This window comes from Erpetoichthys calabaricus, chromosome 7 (genome assembly GCF_900747795.2).
Source record: "Erpetoichthys calabaricus chromosome 7, fErpCal1.3, whole genome shotgun sequence".
NCBI classification, from domain to species: domain Eukaryota; kingdom Metazoa; phylum Chordata; class Cladistia; order Polypteriformes; family Polypteridae; genus Erpetoichthys; species Erpetoichthys calabaricus.
The window spans coordinates 178,014,065-178,041,634 of NC_041400.2; the positions used below are offsets into that span (position 1 = coordinate 178,014,065).

The following is a 27,570-nucleotide window of genomic DNA, read 5'->3' on the forward strand; positions in this document are numbered from 1 at the left end:
AATGGCTACAAGTTTTCATTCTAACCATTTTCTGAATTAGTGACTAGTTCTGGTTACTAATTGACTTCATTTATTTTATTTGCTATTTAAGACTCAGACCCTTGAAATCAGAGCTGGTCCTGGAGGGCCGCAGTTGCTGCATGGTTTTGATCCAACCCAGTTCCTCAGCAATAACAAATCTGATTTAATTTCATGGCTTGTTAGTGTTTTAACTCTACTGTGTCAGTTCATCCTTAAAGCATAGATAGCTTGAGCATGGGAAAGGTGCTATATACATAAAGGTGTATCATTATTATTATTATTAAAATCAGAAGCATCTTGAGCATGGGAAAGGCGTTATATACATATAGATAGATAGATAGATAGATAGATAGATAGATAGATAGATAGATAGATAGATAGATACTTTATTAATCCCAATGTTATTATTATTAAAATCAGAAGCATCTTGAGCATGGGAAAGGCGCTATATACATAAAGGTGTATCATTATTATTATTATTTTATTATTATCAGAATTGGAAGCGACTTGAGCAAGGGAAGGGTGCTATATAAATAAAGTGTATTATTATTATTAAAATCAGAAGCATCTTGAGTATAAGAAAGGTGCTATATAAATAAAGTGTATCATTATTATTATTATTATCAAAATCAGAAGTGTCGAGCAAGGGAAGGGTTCTATATAAGTAAAGTGTATTATTATTATTATTTTATTATTTTTATTATTATCAATTAAAATCAGCATCTTAAGCATGGGAAAGGCGCTATATAAATAAAATATTTTATTATTTTTATTATTATTATATTATTATAAATCGAACTGGTATTTTTTTTTGGAATCATTCATCATCAGTAAAACAGAAGTAAAGCCAGCACCACCATCTTCATGCTGTCAGTCTCTTCAAGTTCCACAAACATGTCGATGATAAACATTGTAAATAAACTCTTTTCTGGCTCCTTCAGACACATACTGTACTGCTCAGGCCCAGCTTGCAGTAAATGTCACTGTGATAATGGCAGTTATACTGTATGCTCTTATTTTATTTGAACTAATTATGCTGATGCCCGATGTTACTCCATAATCACATTTTTTATTTTCTCATTCTGGAGTGTCGAGTGTTGCCTGATGTGGGAAAAAAATGACCTGAAATGATTTTAGCAGAACGTGTGAAAGAGGTGAAGGGGCCTGCATACTCTGTGAGCCCACTGCATGTATGTACAGCCGCAGTACTCCATGTCCAGCAAGCCAGTCGCTATTAAAGAAAGTGTTTTAGGCCTGAGCTTTCTCTTAAACTAGACCTAGGAACTCCTGTCCATGTTCTGGGTTGTACAAAAACCAGGGCAGTGCCCTCTGGTGGTCCCCAAAGAACGTGACAGGGCTGTGTTTCCAGATTCCAACTCCCATGCAAGACACTGCAGTTCGGGATGTCAAGATTAGTGGATTTAATGGTGTGGCTTTTTCTTATATCTGCAGTTACTGTAATTGGAAATCAACATTGTAGGCGCCTTAAAGGAAGGGCGGGCATCTTGGCTGAGATAAAGGAAGGAGTTATGCCCAGCCGGGAAGCCATAATGGAAGGAGCAGGTGAACAGGCTCACCTGAAGCAGTTCATTCCTCTACACACCAGGTGGCAGTGTCCCTCAAAGCTAGACCCGTTTAAGACACCTGCAGGGTGGCATGGGAGTCGGAGTCTGGAAACACAGCCCTGTCGCGTTCTTTGGGGACCACCAGAGGGCGCTGCCATTGTTTTTCTACAACCCAGAACATGGACAGGAGTTCCTGGGTCTAGTTTAAGAGAAAGCCCACTGCCACACTTAAGGGGTCGGGAGGCAGTGGAGAACACTCCTTTGAATTGTGAATGGTTTATTTTGCTGGTGATTGTATGTGGAAGGCATTTTGTCGAACAAAAAAGTGGAGTTGTGTTGAGTATTGCTGTGTCTGCGGTTTGAGGCTCAGTGGCGCCTCCTAGCAGTTACAACGTATATATGGAAATGGCCACTTTGTCCTGTGTTTTTATGCGTTTGACGATACATAGAACAATGTTGTAACACCAGCAGGCCCTACTGAACTGAGCCAAAGGCTGGATGGTGCCGGGTGAGCCTCATCAGCGACAACAGGGAGACGGGCACACGTCAGGCACAAATCACACACTAGATGATCTTTGGACGTGCTAGATATTTCCTTATCCTCAATTAGTAATTTTCCGCAGCCCAGAATGTGTGATTTAGATGTCTGTTGGAGATGTTATGCTTTGTCGTTATCTGTAATCACTCTCTGTCATAATGATCCATCGCCTATCACGGAGTGTTTCTGCTGACAGAAAGTTGTGCCTTCCTCATTCTCTCTATATCTCTTTCAGGGAATCTGAGGCTGGAATACATCACACGTTGTATTGAAAACACATAAATCTCCTTTTTTTTAAGAGAGTCAGCCAGGTTTAGTTTCAACTGTATAAAGCTTTTCAGGCCTTCTGCCTAATTTATGCTCTGATTCTCTCGCTCGCTCTTCATTGTCTCGCCTGATAAATAATAGTTTTAAAGATTACTGGCAATGTTTTTCATCAAGTTCAGAATTCCAATCGAAGCCCTTTCTTTAGCTTCTTTAGGCATCTTTCCCTAGAATAACCAACCATACAATGAGGCTAACGGAATTAATGGGCACAAAAGAACTAGAAAGCGGCCATTAGCCACCTGGAACACATCAATTGGCGTAGCTCTTGGTGTAGCCAGCTGGCCTCAGCTGTTTGGAAATTTCAATGTAAGACCTCCATAGAGAGAGATTGGCCATAACACCAGCAGTCTGATAGAGCGACGGGACTCTTGAAAAAGGTAAACCCAAAATAAACGTGTGCAGTCATCTCCTGAAACACAAGGCAATTCAATGTACATGTTCTCAAAATCCGGAACAATGGACTCAAAATAAGAGGTGATGAAGGCTGATGAAGTTTCATACTTGGGTTCAGCAGTCCAAAGTAACGGGGACAGAGCTGAAGAAGAGAGTGCATGCGGGGTGGACTGGGTGGAGAAGAGTGGCAGGAGTGATTTGTGATAGAAGAGTACCTGTAAGAGTGACTCTTGGCACTACGATTCCCATCATGCCCTACATGGTGAACACAGTCCTGGGATGATGGTATCTGGTGGATGGGGTATGAAAATATCCAAATTTAGGAGCTTTTCCCCGCACTGGTCTCTTATCTTGTCCTCCCATCTGGGTAAGGGTCCCACACTCATGCCCGATAATCCGGCTTGGCACTTTCGCTCCAGTCAACCTAACAATTACAGATGTGGGCCCAGCTGAACTCATCACATAAGTAATATGAAACAAGTGCCTCTTTCACCATTACATTAATAAGCTGGGCTAGGGTGTGACACTGCCTGTGACTCCTCAGGATCTGGTGACACTCAGGATTAGTTTTTATTATTATTTAGTTTATTTTTTTTTTTGCAGTTAAACAGGTGTGCAGCATCATTTCTTGAGTGATCCCTAAAATTGTTTAGTGGCCCATTCGAGGACACTGCCCTTGCAGCCATTGTGTTTTCAGAAAGTAGTGACATTTCCATAAGTATAGTTGTATTTGATGCCAATTTAAGATTTAAACTGAAAGGTACTGAAGACTTTGATATTTCTAGAAATGCACTGTGTGCTCATCTGTTGGAATATCAGGCTCAAGAATAGAATTTTTGAGGTGCCAACCCAGCCATCCCTGTTTACTTCTAAGTTCAAAATGCATCAAATACACGATGGCATAAAAAGGAAACAAAATAATCACATGCAAATAAATTAATCGGGCTCTCTGGTCTGTCTTTGGGTATTCTTGGAGCTCCTCAGCGCTGGACGTTCCAGTTAGAAGTGATGCCTCCTTCCAGCCCTGTCCTTTATAGCCCAGGGATTGGAAGGGGCGGAGTCAGTTGCCTTCACCGGGTGGTTTCTCTGTAGCATGGAGGAAGAAAAAGACAAGACAGATAGCGACAGCGCCCCCTCTCGGCCTGGGATGATATCACATACCTGGGAAGAACTTGAGGGTGATCATGTGACGTCGATGCGTGGCAAATGTTTAAAAAAAAAAACAACACTGTAGTATATTGTAGGAAAACTTTTCTAATTTGCTGCTGAATCCTAATCTTTACTGGTGTCAGTTTCTTATAGTTAAGGAACAAACTGCTCTAAATCTTTCTGAAGTTAACACGTATGAAGTAGTAGATAGCATCCCAGCAGTAACAGGGACTACTAAGGAGGTACAGGGTGATTTGGAAACTGTAGCAAGAGAAATGCTACATAGACTAAATAGGCTGAAATCTAACAAATTATCTATCTATCTATCTATCTATCTATCTATCTATCTATCTATCTATCTATCTATCTATCTATCTATCTATCTATCTATCTATCTATCTTGCCTACTATACTAAAATATCTATTTATCTCTACTAACTACCTATCTATCTATCTATCTATCTATCTATCTATCTATCTATCTATCTATCTATCTATCTATCTATCTATCTATCTATCTATCTATCTATCTTGCCTACTATACTAAAATATCTATTTATCTCTACTAAATATCTATCTATCTATCTATCTATCTATCTATCTATCTATCTATCTATCTATCTATCTATCTATCTATCTATCTATCTATTTATCTATCTATCTGTCTTGCCTACTATACTAAAATATCTATTTATCTCTACTAAATATCTATCTATCTATCTATCTATCTATCTATCTATCTATCTATCTATCTATCTATCTATCTATCTATCTATCTATCTATCTATCTATCTATCTATCTATCTATCTATCTTGCCTACTATACTAAAATATCTATTTATCTCTACTAAATATCTATCTATCTATCTATCTATCTATCTATCTATCTATCTATCTATCTATCTATCTATCTATCTATCTTGCCTACTATACTAAAATATCTATTTATCTATCTCTACTAAACTATCTGTCTATCTATCTATAGTTGGTGGTTATTTGTATGAATATATTGCATATAGGAGAAATTCCTAGTTATGGGAAGGCAACAGATATTATCTCTCTATTATATAAAAATAAATCTAGTGACGAGACAAGACTTTTTTGAAGAGATTTTTTTCAAGCCCCGCGAGACGAGATTTTTGCCATGAGATTTTTTTCAAGTCATGCCCTCCTCTCAACCATTTTCAAGTAAGATGACAGTCCTCTCAACTCTCATTCGTGTGAATGCTTTTGTCAGACAGGAAAGTAATAATCAGCACGAACCAAGTGGAATTGAAAACCTAGCAGGTTCAAGCGAGGTCGGAAATAAAAGACAAAGAATAGAAGACAAAGTAGAACGTCGTAAAGAGGTTCAAAAAAACGTTGCCGTGATACACATGCAGAGCAGGTTAGAGATTATGAAAGTACTAAATTTCAAAAGTCGCAAAAAAATAATAGTAAAGATTGCATTAGCGCTAATGAATGGAAATTACTACTCGGTGAAATAATGGAACAGTGAAAATAGATTGAATATATGGACATATTTGTAGATATTGTTCAGCTTTAAAGTTTAAGTTGGAGACTTGTAGATCATCTAATTCGTGTTGCCATCAGGGAAAAGTAGTGTTTCTTCCCAATGAAGAGGCGTATCTGTGAGAAATAAAAGATTTGTTATTTGGTGAAAGTGAAATCCACAAACACTACAGGCAAAATATCCAAATCTACAATAACCTGTTTGTGTTCACAACATTCAGTGCTCAAAACATAGATTTACATGTTTCAGGACCATACACTATGAGAATCTGTGGTCCCACAACAATTAAAGCTACTATAAGTTTAATTTAAAAAAAAACACAATTTGGTCAGGTTTATATTTGTGATCACAGAGAAGCGATGCAACATAAATCAAAAGAGTTAAACAATCGGACGTATTAGAAATTCTGCAGCCAATAATGAATACAAATCCATACGTCCAAAAGTTCGCACTTTACACAAATTCCATCTGAAAAACACGGACAAAGAAGTTTTCTTGGACTTCTGTATGAATCTGAAAGATCACGCTCACATTTATAATAAACTAACATGTGACGAATTGTCAGCGGTAATAGTAACGCAACATGAAATGTAATTTTATTTCAATTTATTACATTTTACTAATTTAACTATGGTTAATTATTTGCTGTAATGTAAAATAGTTAGCTATATTATGCATATGAAATAGTTCCCATGAGAATAACAATCTGTTTAAATTGTACATCCGCTTACCCATACGCGAGTGGCAGAGACATGAAGTGGCTGGCACATAGTGCCCGCCCGGGGGTTGGCGAGCAAAGCAAGTCATATTATAGTCATATTATATAAAATAGGGTCTCGAGCAGATCCAAGTAAGCCTTTCATGCATCACAGGTAAATTGCTAGAAGTAATTATTAAGGAAAAGTTTGAGCATTGGCAAAAGCAACAAACGCTGTGACCACTAGGGTGCGCCACCAAGCCTCACCAAACCCCAGGCACCACTCCACAGCCACAATCCCTTTTCCTCCTTCTCTGTTCCAATTCTCCTAAGCAAGTGGTGTCCGTCTCCTCTCCAGACTCTGACCCCCACGGGTGAAGTGGAGGGCCTGCTTGTAAGCCCCAACCCAGAAGTATTTCCAGTCCCAACTGCCTAATAATAATATGAAAATCATTTATTACCTTTATATCACGCTTTTCCCACTACTCACAGCGCTTCCACACAGGGGACACAAACCCATGATCTCCTTACTGCCAGAAAGCCGTTCTGGGTCAGGCTAAAGCAGAACTTGTACTTCCTGACAGCTCCCCCTGGCACCCCCCATGGAACCTAATAGGGCAGTCTTATCGAACCACATTCTCCATAAGGGATGCTGCTACCCAGTGTATGGGGGAACAACCTGCATGTGAGAGGTAGTGTCCCATTGGCCCATATATGTGGTCTCCCAATCCAGGAAAGAGTCCATTACTTGTCCTGGTTGGGATGCTCTATCCATTTTGTCCTTTGGCATCCCTTCTGGGCATGTGATTTCAGTCTGTGTCTGCTGGGATGCCAGTGCTGTTGCTCTTCCTTTCTGTACAATTCCTTATGTTGGCCTCCTGGTTAGGTAAGGGAAGAGATTCATATATGAAACGATTCATTCTTACTCGAAAAGCTTGAAATAATTCATGTAGCTCGATACTGTTCACAATCTACTGCTTTTTTATTTCATCTTTTTACATTTATTCCCAAAGAGTTAACTGGAAACTCCAAAAAACATTGTATTGCTCCCCCCATGCCTTTGTTATTCTGCCTGGCACATCTGTTTTGCTGCTATAAAACGTTTGATTTCTTGATTCTGACATGCAACAAAATTAATACGTGCAGCCCTGACAGTATTGTAAAAAGCGGACAGTTAGAAAGTGGGTTTAAGATACATATTTTCATTGATGTATTGCTGTTAAGCATTTCTTTGTTCTGTTGGACAGCTATCCATCTTGAAAATTTAATTAAGCGGAGCCCGGTGCTCATTTGTCTTAAGTTGTTAAACAATTGGAATGCTGTTAGTCTTCCATAACAAAAGAAGAGCTGTCACATAAGGAAGAAAAATGATGTAAATCTAATTTTTAGGTACAGTGGAAGAAGGCCATTTTCAGAAAAAAAAAAGCAAAACATACGTTCTTATTACTGGCAAAATGATATATGGAGGGGGAATGGTAGCCACACTAATTGTTTTTGTAATTGAAATGCTGTTTAAGCCATTCAGTGCCAATTCTGAAAATTTGGTCAAATTTCACAGTTTCCAACACGCACAATAACCTGTGATTTGCTAGGCTGGCAACGACACCCATGCCAGACAAGTAATCATCAGGGTGCCTTTCTAAGCAGAGATTCTCATTTGCTTTCCATTTAATTCTGTTTACCTGTGCACTTTTGTGTAAGATTTATAGCCCAATCAAATGGAAGTTTCTATCAAGGTCTTAATTTGTAATTCAGGAAAGTTAGTTGATGGTTTGATGCTAGTTTTTATGATTGAAGAAATAAATGAATTGGTGGTCAGCACGGTGGCGCAGTGGGTAGCTCTGCTGCCTCACAGTTGGGAGACCTGGGGACCTGAGTTCGCTTCCCAGGTCTTCCCTGCGTGGAGTTTGCATGTTCTCCCCATGTCTGCGTGGGTTTCCTACCGGGCGCTCCGGTTTCCTCCCACAGTCCAAAGACATGCAGGTTAGGTGGACTGGCAATTCTGAATTGGCCCTAGTGTGTGCTTGGTGTGTGGGTGTGCTTGTGTGTGTCCTGCGGTGGGTTGGCACCCTGCCCGGGATTGGTTCCTGCCTTGTGCCCTGTGTTGGCTGGGATTGGCTCCAGCAGACCCCCATGACCCTGTGTTCGGATTCAGCGGGTTGGAAAATGGATGAATGGATGAATTGGTGGCTTCTTGGGAACTGTAGAACTTGGCTTAGTGAAATTTTCATTGCAGATTAATTACCTTTTCATGACACAACAAGCAAACTCAGGTTTTCTGTTAATTAAAATGTAAAACGTTAATTATAAAACCCTGTAACACCTTATTATTCACACACACATACTTATATATATTAATGCTTAGTTCTAGTTATGATCTTTGCTGTTATGTTTTAAAATCAACTGTTGAGTAGTCATAGTCATCAACTTGCCTAGTAAGTGAATAATTATATATGTTACCATAAAGTGTAAACTCCTTTATTTTGTGAAATAACTAGTTGTGCTACCCATCTAAAACAGGTTGAAATCTAAGTAATCGACATAGACCTGAATGGTGATGTTTGCATGGCACCATGCACTCTGTTATGTCTGCTATATGCCACTTGGTATGGGATTTGTAAAAGCATTTCTGAAAAACCAAATTGCCCCCTGAGGACTAAAAAGTTCTATCTATCTATCTATCTATCTATCTATCTATCTATCTATCTATCTATCTATCTATCTATCTATCTATCTATCTATCTATCTATTATATATAGTGCCTTTCACATCTATCTATCTATCTATCTATCTATCTATCTATCTATCTATCTATCTATCTATCTATCTATTATATAGTGCCTTTCACATCTATCTATCTATCTATCTATCTATCTATCTATCTATCTATCTATCTATCTATCTATCTATCTATCTATCTATCTATCTATCTATTATATAGTGCCTTTCACATCTATCTATCTATCTATCTATCTATCTATCTATCTATCTATCTATCTATCTATCTATCTATCTATCTATTATATAGTGCCTTTCACATCTATCTATCTATCTATCTATTATATAGTGCCTTTCACATCTATCTATCTATCTATCTATCTATCTATCTATTATATAGTGCCTTTCACATCTATCTATCTATCTATCTATCTATCTATCTATCTATCTATCTATCTATTATATAGTGCCTTTCACATCTATCTATCTATCTATCTATCATATAGTGCCTTTCACATCTGTCTATCTATCTATCTATTATATAGTGCCTTTCACATCTATCTATCTATCTATCTATTATATAGTGCCTTTCACATCTATCTATCTATCTATCTATCTATCTATCTATCTATCTATCTATCTATCTATCTATCTATCTATCTAAGTGCAGATTAAGGTTTAGAAAGAAAATTTCATAATGTAAAGATTTCCACATGGTCTGTCTTTCTCTGGTTTATCAGAGTGACAACAGCTGGTCCCCTTAATTCATCTTAGAGTTATCAAATTACAGTAATAGTAATACACATATGTCAGAATTATAAACTGTAGATATCTGTTAAGTAGAGTTTTCTTGCACTAGTCAGATCTGCTTGTTTTGTCCCCAATCGATATCATAGAAAAATACAAATGCAGCATATAAAGTTGCTCCCGTGTCAACCTCTTGACATTTTTAGATTTCAAAATACTTTTTGCATTGTACATAATTACTCTTGCTGCCATTATGTGCTTTACTAGTGCAGCATCAGAAGGCCCGTCGGATAGCACTTATTATTACTATTATTATTATTTTTTTTTATAGTGTCTATCTGTTCATGTGGCAAAGCAGGGAAATGAGCAGGTAATTACAAGGCTTAATTGTCCTGTTTTTTATTGTGCGCACTATATTCTGCTTTCCCATCTTCCCCCTGTATGGTATGCAGAGCAGAGCTCTTGTTTGTAGTATATTTCCAGGGCTATTGATTGCTATTATCGTAAATCCAATGGGCACAGTAGAACTCTATCAGCAAAATGCAGGTTAATTATCCCAGGGTCAGCCATTCTAGTAGCCACACAAAAGAAGTTGCCCCTCGCGCATTATAGGACATAATAGCGAGCTTTAAATTGTGAAAAGAAATTGTTTCTTGGTTCATTTAGAATCGGATAATTAATGGCTACAATGTATTGCTTGTAATTTTATAAAATAAAGGCCATTTTGCATTGGCGGCTTTTAAAATGAGTAATCATGGAGTTGGATGTTGGTTATAAATTTCTCCAAACCTTGTCGCATGCAAATGGAGTTTTTAAGAAACTGAAGTCGCAGAGATCTCTTGCTGATTAAAGGAACCGGACTGATCAAGGTGGCGTTTTCTTCACTTAATCTTTCATTGACACGCTAAATTTTAAAAAGTGTTCCTTTTGATGTTCTGTTCTGTGGGCACAGTTGTAGTGAGCTACACTGAAGATTGCGCTGTTTTCCCTGCTAAATTTTTCCCCCCATATTTTTTTTTTTTTCCAGAAAGCGTCGTGATTAGAGTAGCGTATACTCCATTAATAGAGTCAGACCACCTGTTCCAAGGCCCAGGAGGGCGTGAGGTGGATAAAGAAAATCTTTCGACTGTCTCCGGGCTCTGACATACTTACAGTATGATTTTCACTGGAGACGCTCAGTCCTGGGAATACACTAATAAGTCATGCATTGCACAGTAATTATTGTGTGTCTATGCCTTGCTGTCTCGTGCCCACTGTTTAATAGTTCGTGCACACGACCTGCGTGTCACATGGGAACGAGATTGTTAGTCGTACATGTGAGGTAAGTCTCGTCCCTGAAGTTTAATTTGTCTCCTGCATAACTTCCCTGGCTCCATTGATTGCCTGTTAATGTTTACTGTGCATGCTTGCTGTATTGATGATATGCGATATTCTGTATGGCGTCTATTATTGTAACACCAGTAATGAAGTTAATGCTTACAGTACGTACTGTACGTGTTCACACAAACAGAAGAGCACAAAACGATAATAACTTTGACAGTCCTTGATGATACCAAGCCACCACTAATGTAAAATCACCAAATACCTTTGTTATTCTTTGTTACTTAATATTGCCTTATTTTTATATTTTTTCTTTCTTCATCTTGTAAAGCACTTTGAGTTACACCATTTGTATGAAAACGTGTCATAGAAATAAATGTTGTTAAAAAAAAATAACTGCAAGCAGAGAAAGACATGTGCGACCGCAGACCTTTTATGTCGGGTGCTGGGTATTTATACACACGCTAGCCGAGACTTTACTGGCCAGAGGTTTTTCACTGTTCTTCTGTCTTGAGAGGGCTTTTTGTTAAGTTTCTAGAACTTTTTTCCCTACAGGCCAAGAAGCAGGCCACTAGAGTAGGGATTAAGCCCAGAGAAGGTTTGAAGGCCTTCTGGCCAGTAAAGTCTTTTTTGTTAGGGCCTCAGCCCTTCATAACTATGGATGCTGCTCCGGTTCACAACACCGGGCATGCAATGTGCAATTCATTTTACTTTATTGTTTACAAAGTATAGGGAGAGTATTGGAATCGTCCAAATATTTGATGTCGAGATTTGGATGAATCTCGATGTTTTAGACCTCCCTGACTTTTTCTTATACGAAGTATAGGGAGAGTATTGTTATCATCCAAAGATTCCATATTGAGATTTTGATGAATCTCGATGTTTTAGACCTCCCTGACTTTCTCGTATATGAAGTATAGGGAGAGTATTGTTATCATCCAGATTCAATATTGAGAGTTTGATGAATCTCGATGTTTTAGACTTCCCTGACTTTCTCGTATACAAAGTACAGGGAATTTATTGGAATCGTCCAAAAATTTGATGTCGAGATTTTGATGAATCTTGACGTTTTACACCTTCCTGACTTTCTCGTATACAAAGTATAGGGAAAGTATTGTGATCATCCAAAGATTCAATGTCGAGATTTTGTTGAATCTTGACGTTTTAGATCTCCCTGACTTTTTTGTATACAAAGTTTAGGGAAAGTATTGTTATCATCCAAAGATTCAATATTGAGATTTTGATGAATCTCGATGTTTTACAACTACCTGATTTGCTCGTATACGAAGTACAGGGAAAGTATTGTTATCGTCCAAAGATTCAATATTGAGATTTTGACGAATCTCGACGTTTTACAACTACCTGATTTGCTCGTATACGAAGTACAGGAAAAGTATTGTTATCGTCCAAAGATTCGATGTCGAGATTTTGATGAATCTTGATGTTTTAGACCTCTCTGACTTTCTGGTATATGAAGTATAGGGTAAGTATTGGAATCCTCGTTTTCCCATTTTTGGAATTATGTGTGTGTCTGTCTTTGTGTGCGTGTGTATGTAAACATGATAACGTGCGTACGCTTTCACTTAGGTCAACCAAATTCTACATACAAATATTAGGTACCAAACGTTTTAGATGTCATCCAAAGGACAGCGTCACTTTTATAGCACAGTGTCCCCGTCCGTGCCCTGGGGCATTGGGATCCACATTCAGACCACAGGGTAGTTGCCCCCTGCTGGCCTCACCAATGCCTCTTCCAGCAGCAACCCAAGCTTTTCATAGATGGTCTCCCTTCCAAGTACTGGCTGGGCCTGAACAGGCTGAGCTTCAGGTGGGTGACCTCTTCTGAACCGTAGGTGGTATGGCTGGAGATTGTCACCCTTTTTGACACATTTCTGTTAAGTACCAAGATTTCATTGTCCTAAGAGTTTGGCTTTTCTGTTGTCTTTTGCAAGATCATTTTTTTTTTCAGAAAGCTGATAGAGAAATGAATGAGCGAGACGAGAAACCCAGAAGAAGTGAACAGTAGTGTGTATTTGAAAGTGAGCGGCCTGACAGTAAATAAGACAAACGGCAAGAGGCCAGGAGGAATGGCGATCCCCATAAATTTCTAGCCCATTCAAGGCCGCCTTTTCAAAGAAGGCTGAAGCTGAGCCCTCCCGCAGTCATAAGGTTTACCCAGCAAATGGCTAATGATTAACTCGAGTCTGAACTTGACTGCTGATATCCCTTTCAAAATTATTAGCAAACCTGAGCATGGCTCCTTTTCACTTCTTCTTCCATGACTTCAGGATACTTTCAGTTTTTTGATTCGCTGTATCTCTGGTTATCGAGAGCTGATTGTTTTGAAGCCGGCGCTCTTGCTCTTTACTTTATGATGAGACTAGCAGGGGAACCTGACGCTGCCCAGGGTAGGGCGGTCATTAAATAAATTCTCCAGGGGAAAAAATTTCAGAATGAAACAATTAGATTTGTACAAATGGGGAATCTGTGCAAAATGTGGTCTGTATGGGGTCAACATTGTGGATCTGATGACCCCTAGCAATAAAGCTCACCAGTACTATCTACTGAATGCTTCTGAAAAACATCAAGTCAGGTTTTGAAAGTCCTTAAAGTCCTACAGTCTACCACACTACTTGGTCACTTATTCCAAGTGTCTGTTGTTCTCTGTGTGAAGAAAAACTTCCTAATGTTTGTGTGAAATTTCCCCTTAACAAGTTTCCAACTGTGTCCCCGTGTTCTTGATGAACTCATTTTAACATAACAGTCTCGGTCCAGTGGACTAATTCCCTTCATAATTTTAAACACTTCAGTCATGTCACCTCTTAATCTCCTTTTTCTTAAACTGTGAAGGCTCAGCTTAATATTTCCTCATAACTCATCCCCTGTAGCCTGGTTGCTCTTCTCTGGACCTTTTCTAGTGCTGCTATGTCATTCTGTTAGCCTGGAGACCAAAACTGCAGACGGTACTCAAGATGAGGCCTCACCAGTGTGTTATAAAGATTGAGCAGAACCTCCGTGGACTTGTACTCCACACACCATGCTATATAACCTGACATTCTGTTAGTCTTCTTAATGGCTTCTGAACACTGTCTGCAAGCCGATAGTCTTGAGTCCACAACTCCTAAACTCTTCTCATAACAAGTATGTAGTAATGTAGTATTTATTTATGCAGTAATAATCTGCAAGGGACTGACTATGATGTCCAGAGTTGGTTCCAGCCTTGTAGCTGATGATGCTGGGTCAGGCTCAGGCCCCTAATAGCCTGAATTGGATTACGTGGGTTCAATAATGTAGTGATGGGAATTTCAGTTCACTTTATTGAATCGATTTTTTAAACTCCCCATTTAAGTGAATTGATTCTTTTGTTTCATTTGACGGATACGTAAAGGTGTTCCTCTGATCATATCACGAATATATAATTTGATAATTCATACATTATGTGGTGTGTGTGCCCGGCCGGGACGCCCTTGCAGCATATGTACCAGGGGAGCACAACATCTCCCCCTGGACACTAGATGGCAGCCTCCCTGGGTTGCAGTAGTGCCTCTGACTACCCCAGGGCTTTATGGGGGTTGGAGTTTTGTGCAGCCCTGTTGGGTTACACAGGTGCCACTAGGGTGTGCTGCATCAGGAGCAACTGGACCCTCCTGGGCACTAGTTTCGGAAGTGTAGCTGGATGTCGGCAATCAAGCACCTGGAGCACTTCCGGGTGCCCAATAAAAGGGGCCAGCGACCACCACTCAGCACCAGAGTCAGGTGGAGGAGGACGAGGTTGCCTCAAAGGAGTGGTGGTGCAGAGGAAGAAAGTGTGTGGTGTGTTGGTACTTTGGGGACTGTGTTGTGGCTGGGGGGCACGGGGAAGACATGCCCTCCAGCTGAAGAAAAATAAAAGTTTATTTATTTTATACGTGCCTCCAGTGTGAATCTGTGCCAGGTCAGGTGCTTATATAGCGCCTTTTGTTACAATATATAAAATCCAACATCTGTCTGTCTGTCTGTCTACTTTTCATTAGAGAACTATTTAACAGATTTAGATTTAGATTTAGTTTTTTTTCTATAATTTGGTTGAACATTCCAGTTGATTTTGCGACTTCTCTCATTGTGCGAAGTATCAGAGGCACCGATTTATTTGTGCACAGCGGGCCGAGACGAGAGGGGCGGTGCCCTCCTCACTCACGCACCAGCTTCGAGGTGTACCTTACTTCTACTCAGCTAGTGAACGAGAGAACTACTTCACGGATTTAGATTTTTATTTTTCTAGAATTTGCTTGAACATTCCAGTTGATTTTGCGACTTCTCTCATCACTCCAAGTATCATAGTTTGCTTGCAGGAGTGATATATTCTCCCTAGTCCAAGATAGGGGCTGCAGGCCGAGGGGAGGGGTAAGCGTGACGTCAGGAGTGGGGAGCCGAGCAGGGCCCTCCTCACTGTCCTGTTTCACTGCTAGAGCTGCAGGTGGACGGCTAGTATAGATAGATAGATATATTGTGAGGGATGGCTGGGATGCCTCTGTATTGGAAGGACCAGGGGAGAGAGCATTCACACAGCATTACCTTCCTGGAGCTCTGGGTGGCAGCAGCAGCACCATAGTTTCCCACAAGGCATCATAGGAATTGGAGTTCTGACTTGGCCCCACTGAGTGCCGTAGGTGCTGCCAGAGGGTGCTCCAGGGACTGGGGAGCCCTTCTTCATGGGGCTCCAGTCTTACCTGGAAGTGCTTCCAGGCCTAGTACTTCCAGAACTTACTTAAAAGGAGCTGCTGCCTGCCCCTGCCCAGAAAGCCAGGATTGGGAGGTGGAGGACAAAGCTTGCTGGAGGGGGAGTGGAGGCGGAAAGAGAGAGACAAAGACAGAGTCAGAGGAAGACAAAGTGCTGAGTGCTTTATTATTGTGCTCTGGTGCTTTATTGTACTGTGCGTTACAGCTGAATAAAAGCCTTGTGTGTTGCTGGACCTGTGCCTTGCTTTTGTCAATGTCTATATTAATAATATATTGAACATGATGATAGTTCAGTACACAAAGCATGGCAGCACATTTAAGATGCATAATTAAAATAAGGTGTTACGTTACAGAATTACAAATGAAAGAGAATCTTGTATTCATTCTGAGGAAATGATTCATTCACTAGTCAAGTGAAAGAGAATCACACAACTCGTTCTTGGGTAATGATAGGTCTGTGAATCAAATGAATGAGAATTGTGCCTCTAGTTCTTGGGTGATGATTAATCTGCAAATCAAATGAAAGAGAATGAAGCAACTTGTTCTCGGGTGATGATTAGTTCGCAGATCAAATGAGTGAGAATCATGCAACTCGTTCTTGGGTAATGATTCGTCTCTGAAGCAAATGAATGATAATTGTGCCTCTTGTTCTCGGGTGATGATTAGTCTGCAAATCAAATGAAGGGCAGGACAATTCCTTATGGTGCTCCACTGTTGCTCAGACAGTCCTTGACTCTCCCAGATTGCAGTCTGTCTGACAGATAGTCCATAGGCTCATCCGCCTGCATGTCACTGAGTGTGCCTCTTAACAGGGATGGATGGATGGATGGTATTGAAGGCACTGGAGAAATCAAGACACATAATCCTCTGTTCAGGTGATGTTAAGCCTTGTGGAGCAGATAGATAATTGCATCCGCCACTCAAGTCTTTGTCCGATTGGCAGACTGCAGTGGCTCCAGGTGGTCTACCACAAGAGGGCTCATACAGTGCAGGACCAGCCTTCATGATGTGAGACGTTAAGTGCCACTGGTCTGTAGTCATTAGGAGACGAGACGCCTGCCTTCTTTGGAACAGGGACAATGCCGGATGTTTTCATCACAACTCATCACAACACACAGCTTTATTCTAGTTTGGTCCTGATTTCATTGTTTTTCACTAAAATGAATTGTTTTAAAATGTAAGCGTTGAATTCTTGATGCAGTAATAATATTTGTGCCCAGTGCTGTTTTAGACTGAATGCGATCCTAAATGGGATTACGTGGGATCCATAATGGATGGATGGAAGAGTTGAGATAATAATATAGACTGAAAAAGTAATGATTCAAGTTATGTCATGCACTTTTTGTCTTTTGTTGTGTGTTTTTTTTTTTTTTGACATTTTCCGTTAATGAAAGAGCAGAGCTATTAGACATTTTACTTAGTCTAGATTAATTGGCTTTATAACCAGCAGAGAGACCTGTCAATGTGCTGGAGTTAATGGAATTGATTGTGGATATTTTGTTCATTTCTGCAGGGACTCCAGTGAATCGGATTCCTATCATGGCGAAGCAGGTGTTAGATCTCTATACTCTCTACAAGCTTGTCACAGAAAAAGGCGGCTTAGTGGAGGTCATCAATAAGAAGATATGGCGCGAGATCACCAAAGGCCTCAACCTCCCTACCTCCATCACTAGTGCAGCTTTCACACTGAGAACACAGTAAGTTTTTGAAATATATTGAGTAGACATGAATCAGGGTTTAAAGAAAAGACACCGAGTAATATGGATCGGCCCATCAGCTCATATGCTTTTTTTTGCATAGCTTGAGTGTCCCGAATTTTTATTTTAATTCAGTCTAATTGCATTACGACTCATCAATTTGAAAGGTGTGTACGTGACACTTAATAAAGGCTGGATAATATGCTGTAATCTGTAACTGCCTTCAAATGCTTATCAGCTTTTGACTCATTAGGTGAAGTGCGGCCCCAAAGGAGTAAGGAATATTAGCACATCTAGCAGATAATAATGAAAAAGTCAAAATCCGGCCTGTCTCATTAGGGCGTGACAGAATGCTGGGCCGGTGCACTCATCGCTGACTCTGCTGGCTTGTTACTGTGTGACTGATGGTAATGTCACTTAAAGATCATTTCATATACCGCACTGCAGAAAACGTAGATGTACCCACAAGTAGTTTCTTCATTATATATATATATATATATATATATATATATATATATATATATATATATATATATATATATATATATATATATATATATACACATAATAAAATAGTATTATATATATATCTGCGGTGGGTTGGCACCCTGCCCGGGATTGGTTTCCCTGCCTTGTGCCCTGTGTTGGCTGGGATTGGCTCCAGCAGACCCCCGTGACCCTGTGTTCGGATTCAGCGGGTTGGAAAATGGATGGATGGATATATATATATAAAATATAATATTTCAATATATATATATATATATATATATATATATGTATATATATATATATATATATATATATATATATACAGTCGACCCCCGAAATTCGCGGGGGTTACGTTCCTAGAACACCTGCAAATTGTGAAAAACTGTGAATTTTGGTTGTGGTCAGAAAATGCCTATTTTTATAGTTTAAACCCCTAAATATGCCCCCAAAACACTTTAATTTCATTTCAAACTCAGCTTAATACATTACCCTAAAAATTAATGTAAAATTAAATCCGTCTACTGTACAGTACTGTACTGCTATGTCTCCCGCAGTGCTAGAATGTAAAATACCGATCTTAGCCCTATATGTACTGTATTTCGTGCAAACGCGTTTTCTTTGGTATGCGCTGTCATTTTCTTTGGTATAAGTTGGGTAAATACAGTAATAATCTAATTTAATAAAAATACAGTCAAATGTACAGGTACCCACCAATAATGAACGATATAGATTGGAGATGATAATGATGATGAATTAGCTGTGCAGTACGATGAAGGTATATATTGAAGATAATGACTGCACAGCAAAGCAAAGGATTTACAGCTCCTCGGTTGGCGCCTCTTCTTCAGGCACTTCAGGCAGAGTCGTATCTTCTGACGGGTCTTCCTTCTTCTAGTGGGGTTTCGTGCTGGCTTTTCTTGATAAGTTTGAGAAACATTGTGATGGGAAGTTGCTGTCGTTTCTTCATGGTGGCGAGGAGGGTTTTATATGTCTGAATGGCAGCATCGATGCCATTATTAACTTTGAGAGCCCGAACCATATAGGTATCCCATGCTTAAATTCATTGCCAGAAGACTTAGAAGGTGCAGGGTGTTTGGGTGGCATCTTAGGACTTTAAGAAGAACAAAACGAAAAGCACAATAACACACAGCGAACACTCGAGATAGCTACACGCGGTAAACTGTTATGATGCGGAAATGCTAGGTTGCATCTGCTGGAGATGCGTCACAGGGCAGCAGCCAATCAGCAGTAAGGAGAAATGAATAACTAACGCTCTTGGATTGGCTACTTTCAAACCTCCCGCCTCTGAGTACAGGGGTATTTCACCATCCCAAGCCGTGTTTTCTTCTACGGTTGCTTTGTGTTCTCCCTACAGTGCTAAGAAATGTACATAGTATTATATTTTATATGGAAATTTAGCTGAATTTACATTTATATTTATGTTACAAAATTAGTAAATTATATTGTTCTTAATAATTTAGCGTTAAAACGCATGAAAAATGATATAATGCCATAAAAAAATTGCAGAGGATATTTGCAGTTTCAGCGAACAATTATTAGTTAGGTTCTAAGGAAAAATCTGCAAACGACTGAGGCCGCGAACTCTGAACTGCGATTTTGCAGGGGTCGACTATATATATAATATATATATAATAGGCAAATGATTACAACATTAGAGCAAATGAAGAGAGAGAGCATAAGACCCCCAAGTTTGGTAATGCCTACACTTATGTATTGTGGCATGGAGTAAAGATAGATAGATAGATAGATAGATAGATAGATAGATAGATAGATAGATAGATAGATAGATAGATAGATAGATAGATAGATAGATAGATAGATAGATAGATAGATAGATAGATAGATAGATAGATAGATAGATAGATAGATAGATAGATAGATAGATAGATACTTTATTAATCCCAAGGGGAAATTCACAAAAACACCCAAGCAAGCATTGTTCGAGGATACGCATTGGTTTATCAAGGTATGTTGCAGAGTGGGCAGCAATTTGGCTACCAGAATGCACCACTCCACACTAAACTCAATACAGGCAAATGATCTTGACAACACTTTGACGTTCCCCAAGTCATGTGATCATGGTGCTGGTAGAAAATGGCTCTAGAAGGCCTGCCTTGAAAGTCTATGTAATTCAACCCAGCACCTCCTCAGTGTTTTTGTAAGGTGATCACACTGCCTGTAATAAGCGTCGTATTATGTGATATCATCTACTGTTGAATTCTGCTCTGTACTTGTAATATTTTTATTTTTATACTGTATTGAGGATTCCTTCTGTTCTGTTCTGTGTACTGCATTGAATTGTATTGACCTCCTTCTCTTTGATGCCCACTGCACGCCCAACCTACCTGGAAAGGGGTCTCTCTTTGATCTGCCTTTCCCAAGGTTTCTTCCGTTTTTTCCCTACTATGGTTTTTTCTTGGGAGTTTTTCCTTGTCTTCTTAGAGAGTCAAGGCTGGGAGGCTGTCGAGAGGCAGGACCTGTTAAAGCACATTGCGGTACTCCTTGTGTGATTTTAGGCTATACAAAAATACATTGTATTGTATAAAATCCCGGTACCATCTCCTTCCTGCATAGTTACTGTGGGACATTGAAATTAAGTGAGAAAGTTGGAGGTAGATATTTATGAGGCAGGATACTCTTAAGGCGGACTTTGAGGTTGTAACTTTTTTTTATTTGTTTTTTTTCTATTGTACAGATACATGAAGTATCTGTATCCCTATGAATGTGAAAAGCGGGGGCTTAGCTCCCCAGGAGAGCTCCAGGCAGCTATTGACAGTAATCGTCGAGAGGGACGCAGACAGAGTTACGGCTCATCTCTCTTCAGTTACTCCCCTGTCGGGACGCCCAATGTTCTGTCTTCACCAAAGATTCAAATGCCAACTATTGCAATGTCTACTCCTAATGGTGGCCACATCAGCCAAGCAGCTACAATCAAAAAAGGTAAGTAGTCATTGTCCATTCTGATTTCTGTTTTTTTGTTCTTCAGCTCATGTTAAGTAATCTCAGATCCTTAGAACGATGGAGCAAAGCAATTCTGATATGTGATTTAGTGATGCCATAAGGTCAACAGTTAATTCAAGGACAGATACAGCTGGATTCCATTTACAGTGCCCTTCATAATGTCAAGTCAAGTTGGGGAGCATGCACTGGTACAGTGTGTTGCCGCACCCACTACACGACGAAACAACTCAGGATCCCAGTTGGCAAACCCCTCAGGCCAACACGTGGTCCAGTCCTACCCTCCAGAAATGACCCTCTATCTGCCGCAGCCAGGTGTTACGTGGACGACCCCTTGTCCTGGTCCACACACTCGGATCCTCAACAATGGGGATCCTGTGAGCCGGATCACCCTTGGGGAAATGTGCCACATGGCCAGAGTGCCATAACTGACACTCCCTCACAGTGCAGGTAATGTGCCTCATTCAGGACTCCATGAGCAACACAAAGTCAAACCAGCGATACTCAAGGATTTTCCGGAGAGACACAGTACCAAAGGAGTCCAGTCTTCATCTCAGGTCACTGGATAGCGTCCATGTGTCACAACCATAGAGCAAGACAGGAAGCACCAGGACTCTAAAGACTTGGACCTTCGTCCTTTTGTATAGATATCAGAAGCGCCACACACCCCTTTCCAGCAACCTCATGACCCCCCCATGCCCTTCCAATCCATCTACTGACTTCATAGGAAGAGTCACCAGAGACATGAATGTCACTGCCGAGGTAAGTAGACCTCTCGACAAGGTCGACACTCGCTCCACAGACAGACGCACTGCTGATGGCCGTGACCAAGAGGTCATTAAAGGCCTGGCTCTTTGTTTGATCAGGACAGTCACAAGCCCAGACACTCCGACTCCTCACTCAATCTCTCGAGCGCCTCAATCAGAGCCTCCATTGACTCTGTGAAGATCACAGCATCGTCAGCTAAGTCAAGATCCATGAATCTTTCTTCACCAACAGATGTTTGGGACAAAGACCCTACCCCTGTGCGCCACAGTTTAAATTTCCAAATCAAACAATCCAGACCTGTCCAAAGTGCACATAGCAGACTTTCATTTATGGGGATTTGCACACATTTCAGTCATACTCGTTCTACATGGACCTTCCCATTTCAGGTGAAATCTGGAAATGTATTTGAGAAATCTGGAAATGTTCAGGAAGTGATTTTGAGATATCTGAAAATGTTGTAACTGTTAAACAGACAAAGATATGCCAGATGAAATGTTGGTGTATCAGCCAGGCTACCCCATTCAATTGGCACCATGAAAATAACAAAAAGAGCGTTCTGACGGCCCAGAATGAGGTAGGCTATGCACAGCCTGTCAACACATCACAAAAGCAATCACGGAAGCTCAGTTCTCACTGACTGCTTGGTCATAATGTGACAGCACTTTCCGGGGACCGCCCAATTTTATGGTTTTTGGACCTGAAGGGGTGGAGCCACCCTAGGGTGCTGTGGGTGGGGCTAAGTATCCTCCTTGGGTGTCTTCTCTGAGCTACAGGGGAAAAAGAAGATAAGGTTAGCAACCTGGAGTAGTATCGCTTACCTCATCAAGGCCCAGAAGGTGGTCCCCAGGCACACATGCATGACAAGGTATTTGAGATGTCTTGAAATGCGCAGGAAGTTATTTTGAGATATCTGGAAATTTGCGGGAAATTATTGCATTTCAGATATCTCAGACTGCTCCCATGTCTATTTTAAGTTGTCTCGAAATACCTCAGGAACTTACTTCAGAAATCTTCAGTTACATTTGAAATTTCTTGAAATGCATTTTAGATGTCTGAAAATTCCTCTTTGAAATATCTTCGGATATCTTAAAACAGAGGCTTTTTCAGATACTGTGATTCTTTTTGAGATATCCTACATGCATTATTAGCTAGCTTAAAATGTATTTTGAGTTCTTACTAAGTGTTAATTTGACTTGCCATAATTTAAATCTATCAAATATTATCTCTGGCCGGTCAAATACTGTTTAGTGGGTGAGGATTTGTTTAGACATTTTTTTGCGCTGACACAATTAAAAGAATTAGAGTTCAAGATATGAGGGAGTACCCAAAAGTAACTGGAATTGAAAAAAAAAATAATCTTAATATGTAATTCGCCTGCCTCCTCACTCCCTCACTCACTCACATCCATCCGAAGCCGAATGCGCAGTTGCCTTCTGCGCAGCTGCCCCAAAAAACCTTACGAGGCCGACATCCAACTCCAACATCGCGGCAGGCGGCGGATTTACAGCCGCAAAAATTCAAAGAGAAAGGCGACTTCGATTAAAGCTCTAGAGGCCTGAAAGGCGATTTCGACGACAGCTCGAGGCCTAATTACACATTCTGATTCAATTATGCATTCATTCAATACACCTATATCAGGTTTGTGGTGCTTATACTTATTACTATTCCATATTGTACTGGGACATTCATCATTCAATATTATACTATAGGCCTGGAAAATTCATCAACTAACAGTACAAGCCTGTACAGTAATGAGTAAAGGGGACTACAATCATTACAAAACAACTTCTTTGTTACTTATCATTTGTTCTTCATACACTGCTGACACAAACTCGTGCCCATTTCCTCTTACGTTGTTGAAACAGGCTCTTTGTCTAGTATTTTAATAATTTTTACTTACTGAAACTTTAGTCTCCTTCAAAGTACTCGCCAGGTGAATGAATACACTTGTCCCACTGCTGGAAAGAGGAACGTTGTGTCCAAGGCCTGCAGTGATTTTTCGTTGACTTCCCCCACGGTATAAAAACACTTTCCTTTGAGTTCTTGTTTCATAACAAGAAATAGTCGCACGGAGCAAAGATCAGGCAAGTAGGGAAGGTGGCAAGAACTCCAAGCCACACAAGTCAATTCAGAAATCTCTTCAATAGTCCGGCAACGATCTTCGTAAATTGCATTGCAAACTTTTTTCAAGGTTTTCATCATTCCTAATTGTGGAAGATCAGCCAGATCTTGGTTGGTCTGCAAGTGACGTTTCCCCTCGTTTGAAACGCAAAAACCACTTAAGTGTTTTACTTAAAGCTTTCTCTTTAAAAGCAGTTTCAAGCATCACTACAGTTTCAGGAGCTGTTTTCCGTAAGAGAAAACAAAACTTAACGCAGACACACTGTTCTTTATGATCATCCATCACAAAAATTAAACAGGACACGTTTAATAAGCACCAAGAAACACAGACACAGAATGGCATACGAACAACACAGAGCAACGCCACTCGCCAGTCTGCCACAGAATAATAAGTATGGCACACCTAGTGGTGAAATTCACATCTAGGTTGAGATTGCTATCCAGGTACAGAGTCTGGTTATTTTTCGGTACCCCCACATACATCAGTGCCCCCCTGCCCACCACATATACATTTCCTTTCTTTACAAGTTAAAGTTTAGTTATAAGGGAAATAACAGTCAGGCATTATCCAGTCCGCTATATCATAACACAGGGTCACGGGGGTCTGCTGGAGCCAATCCCAGCCAACACAGGGTGCAAGGCAGGAACAAATCCCCGGGCAGGGCACACACACACCAAGCGCAATTTAGGATCACCAATCCACCTAACCTGCATGTCTTTGGACTGTGGGAGGAAACCGGAGCACCCGGAGCAAACCCATGCAGACACGGGGAGAACATACAAACTCCACGCAGAGAGAACCCGGGACGCAAACCCAGGTCTCCTTACTGCAAGGCAGCAGCGCTACCCACTGCGCCACCGTGCCGCCTCAAGGGAAATAACATTTGCTTGAAAACTGACCGATTTGATTTTGAAATATACACACCTGTGGTCAACACTCGGGTTTAGGGCTAACTTTATGGCCTCAGCAGTGCAATCCCTTTGGAATTTAAGATTAAGTTTCAATGCAGGGCAGTGTCCAGCACCATTTAGTGAAACAGTATGTCGTCGTACAAAATGGACAACCCTTCTCATAAATTCCATTTTCTGTTACAGAAGAGTCAATGCACTCCAGCGGCATTCCCAACAGGATTGCTATTCCGGTGTCTCTGGCTGGGCACCACATGGCAGCTGCCCAAGCGGCGGCGGCTCAGGCGGCGGCCCAGGCAGCGGCCCTCGAACAGTTGCGGGAAAAGTTGGAAGCCGGCGAGCCTCCCGAGAAGAAGATGATGCTCATGGCGGAGGAACAGCAGCGGCTAATGCAACATGCTCTGCAGCAGAACCTTTTTGCAATGGCAACACAACTCCCGATGAATATTAAGATCAACAACCGAGGTAGGAATGGGACCTGTTGTTCTTAGTAATGTCATACTGGGTAGAAATTAAAATGAGTCTTAAATAAATGAAGATCACGCTGATGGTGAATTGTTTGCTGGCAACTGTGGGTGATTATGAATTTTCATGTGACTTAATTGCTTTTACCTTTGCCACTCTCCTTTTTATCCATTCATTTACATTTACTTGTTTTGGCTGACGCCTTTATCCAACTGGTTACATTTCTTTTGGGTTTTCCAGTTGGAGTGCAGGCAGGTCACATGACTTGCTCCTGGTTATATGGTGTCAGTAGTGGGATTTGAACTCACAATGTCAGGGCTTGCAGTCCAAAGCCTTAACCACCATCTGTTCCCAGTGTCCACTTTATTAGGTACATCTAACACACAAATACAAGTAGCCAACAACAACAACATTTATTTATATAGCACATTTTCATACAAAAAGTAGCTCAAAGTGCTTTACATAATGAAGAAAAGAAGAATAAAAGACAAATAAGAAATTCAAATAAGACAACCTTAGTTAACATAAAAAGGAGTAAGGTCCGATGGCCAGGGTGGACAGAAAAAACAAAAAAAAACTCCAGAAGGCTGGAGAAAAAAATAAAATCTGTAGGGGTTCCAGGCCACGAGACCGCCCAGTCCCCTTTGGGCATTCTACCTAACATAAATGAAATAGTCCTCTTTGTAGTTAGGGTTCTCACGGAGTCACTTTATGCTGATGGTTATACAGACTTCTGGCTTTTAATCCATCCATCATTGTTGGAACATCATGGTGCTTTGGGTAGATGGTGGTGGCACAAGCCACCACCAATAGGACACCGGAAAAGGAAACAGAAGAGAGAGTAGGGGTTAGTACAAATTTTGAATGAATAGTTATTATAATGAATTGGATATACAGAGTGTCAGGATTAAATTACAGTGAAGTTATGAGAAGGCCATGTTAAAGTAATGTGTTTTCAGTAGTTTTTTAAAGTGCTCCACTGTATTAGCCTGGCGAATTCCTACTGGCAGGCTATTCCAGATTTTAGGTGCATAACAGCAGAAGGCCGCCTCACCACTTTCCTTCTCCTTTAATCAGCCAACCACGTGGCTGCAGCTCATTATATACGGCTTAGTTGTTATTTGACCCAGCACTAGAATGGACTAGACACGTGATCTAAGGGACTGTGGCCTTGGTATGATTGTTCCTTGTTCCACCATCTCAGCAACTCAGCTACTCTTCTGAGATGATTACACACTCCAGCCTCTAGAATTTATAGAGAACGGTGAAGCGAACAAAGTGACAAACACCTTAGTAATGGGAGAGGTCAGAGAAGAATAGTCACAAATGCTCAACAGTGCTGAACACTCAATGTAGGAGACCTTGAAGCGAAAGGATTATAACGGCAGAAGACAACGCATATGCTTGTGTCACCTAAGGACAGGAAGACGAGTCTACAAAGGGCATGTGGTCTTCAAGACTGGACGAGTAAAGATAATCAAAGTGCTGCCCGTTCTGACAGGTCTTGATTTCTGCTGTGGTGGCACACCTTAGGCCTCGTAATGCCAAATGAGCATCACCAGGGCCGGATTTTCCTATAGGCTAGCTAGGCTTCAGCCTAGGGCCTCAAGATCAAGAGGGGCCTACATTCAAATTGTTAGCAAAATTTTATTATCTCTCATGTAATTTACAAACTTAAAAATGGAAGGTGAAAGGGCCTCATAAGTGGAATAGCCTAGGGCCTCTTTTCATATAAATCCGGCCCTGAGCGTCACAAGTGTTGTTTCTGACCATGTGGATCCCTGTATGGCCATAATTTTCCCTTTTTCAAATGGATGTTTTCTGCTTGATAATACGCCAATCATGCATTGTCTCCAGAGATGGGGGTAATATAACGCCTTATGTAATAATCTTATAAGTAATATTTACTCATTTAGCTAATGCCTTCCATACCGGATTGGTCGAGCTCCAGGTTAACAAAGACCACCACCAGTACTGTTAGCCAACAGGGTGCTGGCGGCTACTGTTGGCCGAAGAAGAAGAAGGAGAAGAAGAGGGGGGAGACGTGTCTGGAGGCAGGAGGAGAGGAGGAAAGTAAAGAGATGTGGTGAGAGAGGACATGCAGGTGATGGGTGTAACATAGCAAGATGTAGAGGACAGAAAGATATGGAAGAAGATGATCCGCTGTGGCAACCCCTAAAGGCAGCAGCCGAAAGTAGAAGAAGCTAATGCCTTTATCCAGAGCGACTTACAACATTTATGGTACAATTGGTTGCATTTCTTTTGGCTTTCCAATTAGAGCACAGGCAGGTCATGTGACTTGCTCATGGTCACATAGTGTCAGCAGTGGGATTTGAACCCCCAGCCTAAGAGTTTGAAGTCCAAAGCCTTAACCACCACACTGCCTTTATATAACTACAAGGGGAGTCAAGATAAAGTTAGAAAATGGAATGAAT

The 27,570-nt window shown here is 40.7% G+C and overlaps 1 protein-coding gene across 1 annotated transcript in view; it reads left to right on the forward strand.

Moving 5' to 3' along the window:
• Window positions 1-27,570, forward strand: part of arid3c (AT rich interactive domain 3C (BRIGHT-like)) — a 432,268-nt gene that overhangs the window by 370,848 nt on the left and 33,850 nt on the right. Inside the window, exons 4-6 of the mRNA XM_051930043.1 lie at window positions 17,221-17,404; window positions 20,610-20,854; window positions 24,857-25,135. Coding sequence (XP_051786003.1) covers window positions 17,221-17,404; window positions 20,610-20,854; window positions 24,857-25,135 — 708 coding nt within the window. The remainder of the gene's footprint in view (window positions 1-17,220; window positions 17,405-20,609; window positions 20,855-24,856; window positions 25,136-27,570) is intronic.